Consider the following 12,816-nt stretch of genomic DNA (forward strand, 5'->3'; position numbering starts at 1 on the left):
CTGCATGTAAACTCTACACTGGCAAAAATTTCCAAGTCAACTTTTTCAGAGTGCTGTATATTAACAAAGGCTTGCCATAGTCTGAGGAGAGTCTATTTAAAAAAAAAAAAAATACCTGATAAACCTCAGTAAGAACAGTAGGATTGGTGGTGTTTTAAATTGACTTACTCCCATTCCCCTCTCCCTAGCTCCAGAGCACCTGTGAAAACCAGCTGACTAGATGCCACCAGAAGAGGGAGACTGAGTTTGGAGTTCCTCAAAAAGTCCCAACCCCAGAACAGTGTTGTTATGGGAGCTGATCTGGACCTCGCTCTGTGGGAAAAGCCCTATACAATAGAACAGGCATTAAAAACAATCAGCGGCAATTGTTCAACATCACAGCTGCCTGAGGCTGCTATATCAGTTGGGGAAAACAAGACAAGTGTATTTTTTGGTAACTGTTTTCTTCTCCTATCCAGATTTAAAATACAATTCTGGGGACTTCCCCACGGAGCAGTGGTTAAGACTCCGTGCTCCCAATGCAGGGGGCTCGGGTTGGATCCCTGGTCAGGGAACTAGATCCCACATGCCTGCTGCAACTAAGGAGCCCATGTGCCACAACTAAGGAGCCCACCTGCCGCAACTAAGATCCGGTGCAACCAAATAAATAAGTATTAAAAAAAAAAAAAGACAATTCTGTAAAGCAACTATTAAAAATCTGTGTTAATAGATTGATAATAAAGATGTAATTTGTATGATAATAACAGAAAGGAGAGGGAGAGAATGAAACTATATTGGAGCAAAGTTTCTGTATAGTATGGAAATTGTTAGTATTAATCTGAATTAGATTACTGTAGATTAAGGTACTACTTGTAATTCCCAGAACATTGAAAAAATAATTAAAAACATAAATATAGTAAAAAAATAACAAGGAATTAAAATCATACACTACAACATATTTATTACATAAGACAATAATGAAAGACTGTGGAATAGAAATACCTAAGACATGTAGAAAACAATTAATAAATTGCAGACATATCTTATCAGTAATTACATTTAATGTTAATAAGACAAACACTACAATTAAAAGGCAAAAATTAACAAAATAAAATATTTAAAATGTGCTATTCAACTATATGCTACCTACAAGACACACACTTTATTTTTTAATAAATTTATTTATTTTATTTATTTATTTTTTGGCTGCGTTGGGTCTTCGTTGCTGCACACAGGCTTTCTCTAGTTGCGGCGAGTGGGGGCTACTCTTCATTGCGGTGTGTGGGCTTCTCTGTGCGGTTGCTTCTCTTGTTGCGGAGCACAGGCCCTAGGCACGCAAGCTCAGTAGTTGTGGCTCACGGGCTTAGTTGCTCCGCGGCATGTGGGATCTTCCCAGACCAGGGATCAAACCCATGTGCCCTGCATTGGCAGGCAGATTCTTTACCACTGCACCACCAGGGAAGTCTCACACACACAGGTTGAAAGTAAAAGGATGAAAAAAAAAAAATACCATGCAAATAGTAACCAAAAGAGCGCTGAAGAGGCTGTATTATTTCTAGACAAAATAGACTTTAAGACAAAAATTGGCAGAGACAAAGAAATGTATTTTATGATAAAAGGGTCAATCCATGAGGGAGACATGCCAGTTATATAACAGAGCCCCAAAACACATGAAGCAAAAACTCAGAGGTGAAGGGAGAAATAAACAATTCAACAATAGTGGGAGACTCCAGTATCCCACTTTCAATAATGACTAGAACAATAAGCAGATCAACAAGGAAACAGAAAACGTAAGCAACATTTTAAATCAACTAGACCTAACAAATATCTATAGAACACTTCATAGAACAATAGAATACACATTTTTCTCAATCACACAAGGAACATTTTCTAGGATAGATTATGAAACAAGCCTCAACATATTTAAAGGATTGATACCACACAAAGTATTTCAATAGAATGAAATCAGAAATCAATAACAAAAAATTTGGAAAATTCACAAATATGTGGAAATTAACCATGACATTCCTAAATAACCAATGGGCCAAAGAAGAAATCACCAGGGAAATTAGAAAATACTTTGAGACAAAAAAAGAAAACATAATACATCTAAACTTAAGGGATGTGACTAAAGTAGTTCATACAGAGAAGTTTAATAGCTATAAATATCCACATTAACAAACAAAAAAGATCTCAAAAAAACCCAAGCTCCCACCTTGAGTAACTATAAAAAGAAGAGCAAACTAACCCAACTCAAACAGAAGGAAGGAAATAATAAAGATTAGAGCAAAATTGATGAAGTAGAAAATAGAAAAACAATAGAGAAAAATCAATACAAAAAAGGTTGGTTCTTTGAAAAGATCGACAAAATTGAAAAACCAATGACCAAGTAAAAAAGAGAGGAAGCGCATATCATTAAAATTAGTAATAAAAGAGAATATGTCACCACCAACCTTACAGAAATGTAACAGATTATAAAGGAATATTATGAACAACTCTACGCCAACAAACAAGATAACTTAGATGAAATGGACAATTTCCTAGAAAGATACAAATCTACCATAGCTGACTCAAAAAGAAATAGAAAATCTTAATGGAAACCTACAAGTAAAGAGATTGAACCAGTAATTTTTAAACTCCCCACAAAGAAAAGCCCAACCCCAGACTGAAGATATCTTCAATTGTGAATTCTTTCAAACATCTAGTGAAGAATACATACCAATTCTTCACAAACTCTTCCAAGAAAGATAATAGTAGCAATACTCCCCATCTCATTCTATGAGCCCAGTATAGTATTTTCCTTACAGCAAAACCAAACACACACACACACACACCCCAATATCCCATATGAATAAAGATACAAAAATCCTCAACAAATTCTAGTAAGTTGAATCTGGCAAATTATAAAAAGGATTATATACCATGACAAATCTTGGGATTTATCTCAAGAAGGCAAGATTGGTTTAACATGAGAAATCAGGACTTCCCGGTGGCGCAGTGGTTAAGAGTCCGCCTGCCAATGCAGGGGACACAGGTTCGAGCCCTGGTCCGGGAAGATCCCACATGCCTCAGAGCAACTAAGTCTGTGTGCCACAACTACTGAGCCTGTGCTCTGGAGCCTGCAAGCCACAGCTACTGAGCCCACACGCCACAACTACTGAAGCCCACGCACCTAAAGCCTGTGCTCCGCAACAAGAGAAGCCTCTGCAATGAGAAGCCCGTGCACCGCCATCAAGAGAAGCCTCTGCAATGAGAAGCCCGTGCACCGCCCTGCTCACCACAACTAGAGAAAGCCCACATGCATCAACGAAGACCCAACACAGCCAAAAATAAAAATAAATAAATAAATAAATAAATTTATTTATTTTAAAAAAAGAAAAATCAATGTAACACATTATATTAATTTAATAAAGGACAAAAGCCACATGATCATGTCAATAGATGAAGAAAAACCATTTAACAAAATCCAAGACTCTTTCTGGATTTTAAAAAATAAAATAAAATAAAATAAAAACTCGGACTTCCATGGTGGTGCAGTGGTTAAGAATCTGCCTGCCAATGCAGGGGACACGGGTTCAAGCCCTGGTCCGGAAACATCCCACATGCCGCGGAACAGTTAAGCCCGTGTGCCACAACTACTGAGCCTGCGCTCTAGAGCCCGCAAGCCACAACTACTGAGCCCATGTGCCACAACTTCCGAAGCCCGCACGCTCTAGGGCCCGTGCTCCTCAACAAAGAGAAACCACTGCAATGAGAAGCCCACGCACTGCAACAAAGCATAGCCCCCACTTGCCACAAATAGAGAAAGCCCATGCGCAGCAGCAAAGACCCAACACAGCCAAAAATAAGTAAATAAATACATAAATAAATTTATAAAAAAAAAACTCAACAAAGAATAGAAAGGAACTTTCTCTGACAATGGCATCTATAAGAAAGCCACAGCTAGCATCACTTAATGGTGAAAGACTGAATGTTTTCACCCTTAGATCAGGAGCAAGACATGATCATATATAGAAAATCCTAAGGAATCCACAAAACAAGTATTAGGTCTAATAAATGAGTTAGCAAGGGGGCAGGATACAGGATCAGTACCCGAAGGACTGACCAATACTTGTTACTGCATTAATGGAAAAACCATTTCAATCTGAATAAAAATGTAGTTTAATTTAATAGGTTTGTGCTGTGCTAATGTTAATTTCTTATTTTTGACAACTGTAGTACAGCTAAGTAAAATGTTAAAATTAGAGGAAGGTTGGTTAGGGGTATACTATCTTTGCAACTTTTCTATAAAGTCTAAAATTATTTCAAAATAAAAAGTTTAAACATTTTAGAAAACCAATTAGTTCCAATTGGAAGATGCTAGTGATCCAAATCAAGCATTTCTCTCTTTCCTATATGAGTTGTACCACTGGGAAACCAGGCAGTAGATGAGGGGAAGAATTTTTTTATGAAAGTATTCCCAATAATAAATGAAAGGATTAGACCACCATCATTTCACAACCACTAGCAAATAAATGGATGTAGGCAATGATCATCATGGCTGCTAACATCATAAAAAGATGGACCAAGGAACTTATGTTCCTCATGATGGAAGTGCACCATCTACGCTTGTGGTTTTGACCAAAAAAAAAAAAAAAAAAAATCAAACCTGAACCTGATGAAACTCTGATAAAGCATCGAGACTCACCTACCACTTCACAGGAATTACAGTAGAAAGAAATATGTGTTACATATCTACAGGAATGGAATCAGCAATATTCAAGCTATGCGAAACCCTCCAGGACAAATAACTCAGTTTCTTCAAATATATTTTGCAAGGGGAAAAATAAATAAAACAAATTGCAAGGGGTAAAAAAGAGAGGGAGAGAGAGGGAGAAAGGGAATTTTAGAGGAGGAAATCAAAAGAGTAAAGGGAGCTCTAAAAGACAGATCAGCCAACTGCGATGAGGAGACCTTATCTGGATCTGATTCAAACACACAAATTGAAAAAATATGGCATGTATGAGACAAGTGGAAATTTGAACATTGATTGGGTATTTAATAATATTAAGGAATTAATATTAATTCTTTATAATAATGGTATTATAGTTTAGGTTTTTTAAAAGTTGTTGATTTTCTAAAGATAAATGCTGAAGCATTACAGAAGAAATGTCCTGATGTCTGGGATGTGCTTCAAAATAAAAGGGGGTGAGGGAGTGAGGGCAATATGGATAAACAATGTTGCCATGAGGTGCTAACTGTTAAACTAGGTGATGGAGACACAGAGGTTCCCTATCTGTGCACTGCTCTTTATCTGTGTAAATAGAAGGCAACTGGAAATCAATAACAACGAAGTTTGGGGAAGTCAGCAATATATGGAAATTAAAACATTCCTAAATAAAATGGGTCAAAGAAGAAATCACCAGGGAAATTAGAAAATACTCTGAGATAAATAAAATTTTGAAGGTTTTGTTTTTTGGGGTTTTTTTAAAATGAAGCATACTGCTCTAGGAGGTGGAGATGACAAGTACAAGAAAACTACAAACACGGAGTCAGAGCAGGATGACTCTGGGCTCAAGCCATGGTACTGTCATCTCCTAATAGGGAACCCCTAAGGCAGCTATCAAGCCCTGAAGCTCAGTTTCCTCATCTGTGAAATGGGGATGTGAAAATAGGACCATCAGGATGTTAAGATGGAACTGTGCACTAAAACACTTGGCTCATATTAACAAGTATAAAAAGAACCTTCCCATGAACAAGACTATATCCTGAAGGCAAGCAAGTTTTTAGGGAAAGATAGGTTATTTTTCTATAACTGGACCCTACTTATGACTCATGAAAGGTATCAAAAGAAAAATTATTTCCAAAAACCATGTGAATGGCAATGTCCAAATATTATTCCTCAAGTATCCCCCAAACTAGCACACCAGAGGGATGTCCCTGCTTAAAGAAGACTTGCATTGTCCTGATATGTCCCTGTCCCCTGCGTCTTGCGCTGGTACCTCTGCTTCTTCAAATCTTTTACTCCAAATAAGACAAAGATGCTGTGCTTCCCAGGGGCAAAATGTTTCTGCTGCTGGTGAGGAAGAGACTGGGCTCTCCAGGAAAGGGAGGAAAGGAGGACCGAGACAAGATAAATGGACAGAAACAAAAGGAGAACTTTGTCAGGTCCCATTTCAGGCTCTTCTGAAAAAACAAATCATGAAGCCCAGGGTAAGCAAATTGAACAGATAACCCTGATGAGCTGGGGGAACAAAGCGAGAATCAAAGGAAAGGGAAGAGACAAAAATCAGAGTAATTCCAAGATAAGCAGTAGAGCACGCCCTGACTACCTGTTTTCCCAAAGGATGATGGAAAGACACCAAGATGCCATACTCAAATCCAAGAACAGAGCCCCCAAAGCCCAAAAGATTCAGGGAAAAGTCACCTTGGGTTAATTCATGCAGAAACGCTGCTGTTTCCATCATCCTAGAGACAGACACTGAAAGGTGCCTATGTTTGAGTTATCTCAAAGCGTATGGAAGCAAAAGGGAAAACATTACACAAGAACCCAGGCAGGGTTTGGGCAGAGGGTGGGGAGCCCATAGCACAAGGGTGCCAAACTCTCCCAGGGCCACAGGATCAGGGCCAGGAGGGGCACGTGGACCTGGGGCCAGTACCCCACTTGGCTAGTTAGGAAATGGAGTGCAAGTGAGGCAGGGGGGGCTTGTGCAGAGTCTCAGCCAGGCAGGACCCCCACCTCAGGCTGCACCACTCTGAGGCTCATTCCATTTCTGGCAGCAGGGGCGAGGTTTCTGGTTTTAACGTGTTACCCACCCACCCCACCGGCCCTGTGGTTGAAGAGGTGGATGAGTGCTTGGACCCCTGCTTCCGCTCTTCACCTCTCTTGGGCAAATCCCCTTCCAGGAATGTTTCTTCTTAAATTTCCCCCCAGCTTCCCCTCTGATAACCATGCTCTGCTTTCCCACCACCAGAACCGCCATCCTCTGGGCTGGCTCTGCACTCCTGTCCCCTCTCCTCTGTCAGTCCCACCTGCCTTGGGACCTGTGGTCATTCGCTGCCCCCATTCATCCCAGCCTCTGGTGGCGCCGGTCCTGTCCCAGCTGGAAGCTCGCTTGGTACTGGAGGTGGATGCCTGCCAGCTAAAGTGAACTCCAAGCCCCCCAGCAACAGAAACCTGAGGTCACATTGGGAGGGGAGGGGGACAGAACTCAGTCACCCCCTTTCTTTCCACCTGTGCCCAGAAGGAGGTGGTTTCTCCAGCCAACTGTCACCAACACCAGCAAGGTCTACGTGACCAGAAAGGGCTTCCATGCCTCCCCCATCGCACTAGCCCACAGCCGAGTGATGCTCAGACTGACCTTCCCCCAGGGTGGGGGCCACAGGCAGGACCTGAACCCCCAAGATCACCCACTGCGCTCCTATCCTGCTGGCTCAGGAGAGTTTTCCTAAACACAGCCTGAAATCCAGGAGATGATACCGTGGGCTCAGGCCGTGGAAATAGGACCTCCGCTCAGGTTTGTTCGTGCAAACCAAGCCGTGATATGGACCCCAACTCTCCCACCTCCAGAGGCTCAGCAGCCCAGGGGTGGGGGGAGGAGAACCTGGGAACCTGCACTTCCAGCAAGCCTGATGGGGGAGTCTCACAGAGAGGGGACCCAAGGACTCCGTTATGGGGACACACCACATAAATAACGGTACAAATCATTGATGCACTGCACGCTCCAGTCAGAACACAGAGAAGCAACCCTCCAGAGACACTGTCAACAGGTTAGGCTTCTACAACTAGTCTGCTCTCACTCTGCATTTACATGCACTTGACTGAGAAGCCCCATTTCACAGCCACCAGAGCAGTGACACAACACAGGACAGACCCTGACTGTGCACCACCGTGGGGCCACTGCCTCCGTAGTCATCAAAGGCCTTGAACGAACTCTGGCCTGACATAAAATGTCATTTCCCAGGCTTCTCTGGCCAGCCTCAGTGCCAGCTCTCTGAGATCCTGACTTCAAGGCCGTACACGTGTCTGCATACAGGTTAAGACCTGGTTGCAGTCTCAGGGGGCCCTGACTCTGTCACGTGCGCCACGCTCCCTGGTCCCCGGACTCGTGCCCTCAGCAGGGAGTCTCCTGAGCTGCCTCTCTGGGCTAGCAGCCCCACCCAGGACCCCCACGGACATGCCCCACGGTGCAATCGGTCCCCACGGTATGCTCCAGGTGAGACCCAGACTCTCCCTTCTCCAGAGCCTGGGCTGGGTCTGGCTCAGTGAGGAAGAGCTCAGGGTGTTGGTTTGAGCCGATGGGCAACAGCAGCAAGGCAGCCACATGCAGCGTGGAATGCAATTGGAGGACGGGGAGGGCTCAGACATCCACAGGACTCAAAGCCTAGGCCGGAAAACACCCATCCCAGACTTTCTGGGCCCAGAGAAGTTTGACCTGGCTTCTGAAAAGGGATGGCTCTCCTCCAGACAGGCCTCCTCTCTACACACAGCTGCCACCATCTCACACCCACGGAGTCTCTCCAGGAAGAAGGCCAATTCTCTCCCCAGGAAAGCATTCAAGGAATTTGACTTGGGAACTGGGAGGTTCTGGGGAACTCCTCCTGAAAGCACCGTTATCCCCCAGGCCTCGTCCCCGAGGACTGTACCCAGCTTTTGAGAACCCAGGTCAGGTCAGGGTAGAAGGGGAAGAGAACGCAGATGGGTGGGTCCACGAGGAAGATGAAGGTTTCAGAATCCCATGAAACATTCTGAGGCCATGGAGTCCAGAGGTTGCTTTGGGGTTCCACTCTGAGTTTTCTCATGGGCATGTTGGGGGTGATGGTTGTTTTAAGGGTTAATTGACTTCATGGGTCGAAAGCACTTTGTCATCTGAAAATAAACTGTTTCTTGAGGCCTAAGTATTCCTAAAAAGGAGGCTACAGGAGCTACCAGCTGAGTAATAACAGGAAGTGATACATGTGTAAAGACTAAAACCTGGAGCCCCACTGGGGTCATGGTGAGCAGAACAGACTGGAGTGTTGGAATGGGGGACCCTGAGGACATCTGCGTAAGGGTGCCCCCTCCCTTCTTGGCTTCAGGAGCCTGGGGAACAGGAGCTAGGAAACCCCACAGCCCTTTCTATCGATGTCATGCTTGCTGACTGGACAATGGGTACCCCTTGACAGCAAGCAGGTAGCATTACTCAAAAGTGTGTCATGATATAAGCATCACTTCTGTGCTAATTAAATACAGATTCCTGGGCCCAATCCCAGATGAGCCTGTCAGATGTGTTGGGGACTGGAGCCTGAGAATTGTTAAATTGTTTATTCTTAAATTCAAGTTGTTAAATTGTTATTTTTAATAAGCTCCTCAGGCTGATTCTTTTTTTTTTTTTTTTTTTCTGTACGTGGACCTCTCACTGTTGTGGCCTCTCCTGTTGCGGAGCACAGGCTCCGGACACGCAGGCTCAGCGGCCATGGCTCACGGGCCTAGCTGCTCCGTGGCATGTGGGATCTTCCTGGACCGGGGCACGAACCCATGTCCCCTGCATCGGCAGGCAGACTCTCAACCACTGCGCCACCAGGGAAGCCCCAGGCTGATTCTTATATAAATTTAAGAAGCACAAGCACCAGAATATTGTAAAAGCTGTGAAGTAGGGAAGACATGGGTCAAATTCTAATACTACTACATAGCAGCTGTGTGGCTTTGGGCAAGTTACTTAACCTCTCTGAACTTGTTTATTCATTTGTAAAATAAGTATAAGGCACAATCAGTGCTGCTGGGAGGGTCAGAGATACTCAAAGGCATTCATGGTCTTCGTCTAAACTATCCTAAGAGGCAGGAATAACCATGGCCCACTGAGAGTACAAGGGGCTTCCTGGAGTCCGCTCACATGTGATGGTGGCTGAACAAGGGTAATGTCCTTCACCTCAGCGGCCCATATCAGCCCCTACACTGAGACTCAAGCAAAGACAACAGGAGGGAAAGATGGGCTGAGTTCTGGATGGAGGCCAAGACCATCTGCCTTCCTGAGGGGTGTGGCCTTGAGGTGGACTCTACTACTAGACAGAGCTCCAAGATGGGTATGCAGCCAAATGGCTCTCTTGGGGTGGGGAGTGTAAAGAGAGAAGAGACAGAAGCATCCCAGACAGGTCCCGCCTGAGGATCCAAAACTTTAGGGAGGTGCAGGAGGAGCCCAGAGGAAGTACATTCCTTGGTACTAACTGTGGACAGGGCTTGAAAAACCCCTCAAAGCCTCGGTCTTTCCATCTGGAAACTGGGGTTAATTTTTAAAAAACTAAACAGTCAACTATGGGATGGCACCCAGCTGGGTGGCCTGCTCACAGCTCACGTCAATGGATGGGCGCCGCTGTTACTACCCCTGCCCTTTTAACTGGTCTCTGCCTGGCATGTCAGAACTTGGCGGCAGTTTCACTCTGTTGCCCCAGTACGAAATGTTATCTAAGACCGAGCTTTACATTCATTCCTATGTAGGCTGTTAAAGTCGTTCAACATCCTGGCGCTTGGAGTCTGGCTGAAGATTGAGGCTGGGACTTCAGGCTGGGGCGCCCGGGAATAGATTTCCCTCCTTTTTACTTACAAGGCAGGAGCGGTTGGGAATGAGGACGCCCAGCTGCCTCTGGATTCCAGCCCTGGGATCCCTAGGCTCAGAAGCGGTGTCTGAGTGACAATCAAGGACAGGGTACCCCCGCGCCCCGACATCTACGGTTTCTTGCTCTCCGCGAGCCGAGTCGCAGAGTCCCGGCTCGGCCCCCGGTCCCTCGAGGGCCGGCCCTCCGCCCTGAGTTGAGCCGCTCTCTCCGGGCCTCCCCACCCCGTGCCACTCACTCCGCGCCCAACGCCAAGTTTCCGGGAGCGCCCCGGCCCTGCGCGGAACCAGCGCCGCCCCGCCCGCTCCGCTCACCTGCTGAAGACGAGGCAGCCCAGGTGGTTGATCTCTTGGTCGGAGCGGTGACGGCTGTAGTCCTCCCACAGGTCCTTGAAGGCCGTGACCGCCAGGATGAAGAGCACGGGCGCCAGTGCCAGGCCGGGCTGAAAGGCGTTCACCGCCGGCACGAAGTTGAGCAGCGCAATGAAGACGAAGTACACGTTGGCCAGGCGATGGAACTGCTCGAACAGGTTCTTGGGCAGGAAGGACAACAGAGTGTACTTGGTGGTCTTGAGCCGGTTGTCGGCCAAGTGCTGGGCGCCCCCGCACCGACGCCGCCGCGCGCCCTTGGCCGCGCTCGCCGCGGGGTCTTCGGCGCCCGGGGGCGGCAGCAGATTGGAGCGCACCGTGCGCGTCCTGACCTCCCGCCGCCGCCGCCGCCGCCGCCGCCGCCGCCGTCCCGGGGGCCCGGGCTCCTCAGCCGCCGCCGGCTCCCACTCCATGGCCGCGTATCGCCGCGCCCGGCTACTCCGCCGCTCGCGCCCGCGCGCGCCAGCCTCCTAGGTGATCATCGCCGGCGGCCCGGCGCGGCGGCTCGGGCTCCCAGCCTGCGGGACGCACGGAGACGCGGTTAGCGGCAGCCCCGCCCAGCCCAGCCCGCCCGCCCGCCCGCCCGCCCGCCCGCCGTCGGGGCCGGGCACCGCACAGAGACCACTTGTCCTCGCACCCTCCCGGGCCTTTCCGCCCCGCCGGCCCCCGGCCCCGCCCCGCGCCGCGCCCAGCGTGGGACACCAAGGAGAGCGGGAAACAAAAAGCCGAGCTGGAAACTTTAGAGCGGCTTAGTTTCGTTTCCCAGAAGCATCAGTTCGGTCCCAGCACATTGCAAACGCGCCCCGCCACCGGAGGAGAGAGGAGGCGGCAGAGTGTGGGAGAAAAGGACCGCAGCCCCCCTAGGCTGGCGGGCTCTTCCCGAGTCCATGCAGGAGGCTGGGAGCCTCCTGGAATAAACTAGAATCACAGTTCAAATGAACCAGAGCATACCAATGCTCCGATTTTTATGTCTTATTTACCAAGGACATCTGCTCCTGGGACCCCAAGAGGATTCTTCGTTGCCTCTACACTCTTCCTTACCCTGCCCTTTCAGATTCACTTCTTGGGTGAACTAGACTTTGAACTTTCATGATCATCAATCACTGCCTTTCTTTACTTCCCTAAATAGAATTTTTTTTCTTTTTTTTCCCTTAATTGAAGGGAGGAATATTTCGCTAAGCAAAGGCAGGCTTTGGTTTGCTCTATTTCCGTCTCTTTTCCTCTCTGGTAAACCCTTAGGGCCAAAATATACCTTGTGTGCTCTGGTTCTGAAGTGGCCTCTATGACCCAGACGGTGACGGGGCATTGAAGATGGTTGTTGGAAGGGGAAGGGGGGTGCCCAGGAGGGTGTGGCAGAAGTGTCTGTTGGTGCAAAGGGCTCCCCTCAGTATTCATAGGGAATCAGAGAGCAGTGTGTGAAGGGTGGGCAGAGACTGGGCATGGCAGAAGGTATGGGGAGCCCCAAGTGGGGACAGTAAGACTCGCCCCCAGATGTACTACAGCCAGCGGTGACAGTTTGGCCACTTTAGAAGTACAGATGCGAGAAGCAGGGATTTCTTGCCCAGGAGACCATGGCTGGGAATTTGGGTGAGAGGAGCACTTTTGGGTGCTGCCTATCTGAATCTGGGGAGCTGTTGGCCGCCTCCTCCTCCTTCAGGCCAGCCCCTCATTTCTCTTACTGCAATGGGCCACTATCATCTCCCAAGGGACCACCTCAGCAGCTTCTGCTGGCCTGAGTTCCTCCCTCAGGTGCCCGCTGACAAGTCACTTCCCTGGCTTTGCTCAAATCACTTACCTCTTCCCCATAACGCTCTCTCAGAATGGTCCTCACCTCCCATACCCTGGCTTACAACCCATCCAGCCAGGCCAGGGGCTCACATCTCTACAGGGAACCTTGCCA

General features: G+C 47.4%; 1 protein-coding gene across 4 annotated transcripts in view; it reads right to left on the bottom strand.

Moving 5' to 3' along the window:
* Nucleotides 1-11,491, bottom strand: part of ATP10A (ATPase phospholipid transporting 10A (putative)) — a 188,381-nt gene extending 176,890 nt beyond the window's left edge. For 2 of the 4 annotated variants that reach the window (XM_082618100.1, XM_082618101.1), the window contains exon 1: nucleotides 10,863-11,490. In XM_082618100.1, coding sequence (XP_082474226.1) covers nucleotides 10,863-11,329 — 467 coding nt within the window. In that variant the 5' untranslated portion in view covers nucleotides 11,330-11,490. Of the gene's footprint in view, nucleotides 1-10,862 lie in introns of all 4 variants that reach the window. The other 2 variants (XM_082618102.1, XM_082618099.1) reach the window with 2 other exon arrangements.
* Nucleotides 11,492-12,816: the final 1,325 nt, after the last annotated feature.

Source organism: Mesoplodon mirus (genome assembly GCF_964341445.2).
Source record: "Mesoplodon mirus genome assembly, chromosome: 4".
Classification (NCBI taxonomy): domain Eukaryota; kingdom Metazoa; phylum Chordata; class Mammalia; order Artiodactyla; family Ziphiidae; genus Mesoplodon; species Mesoplodon mirus.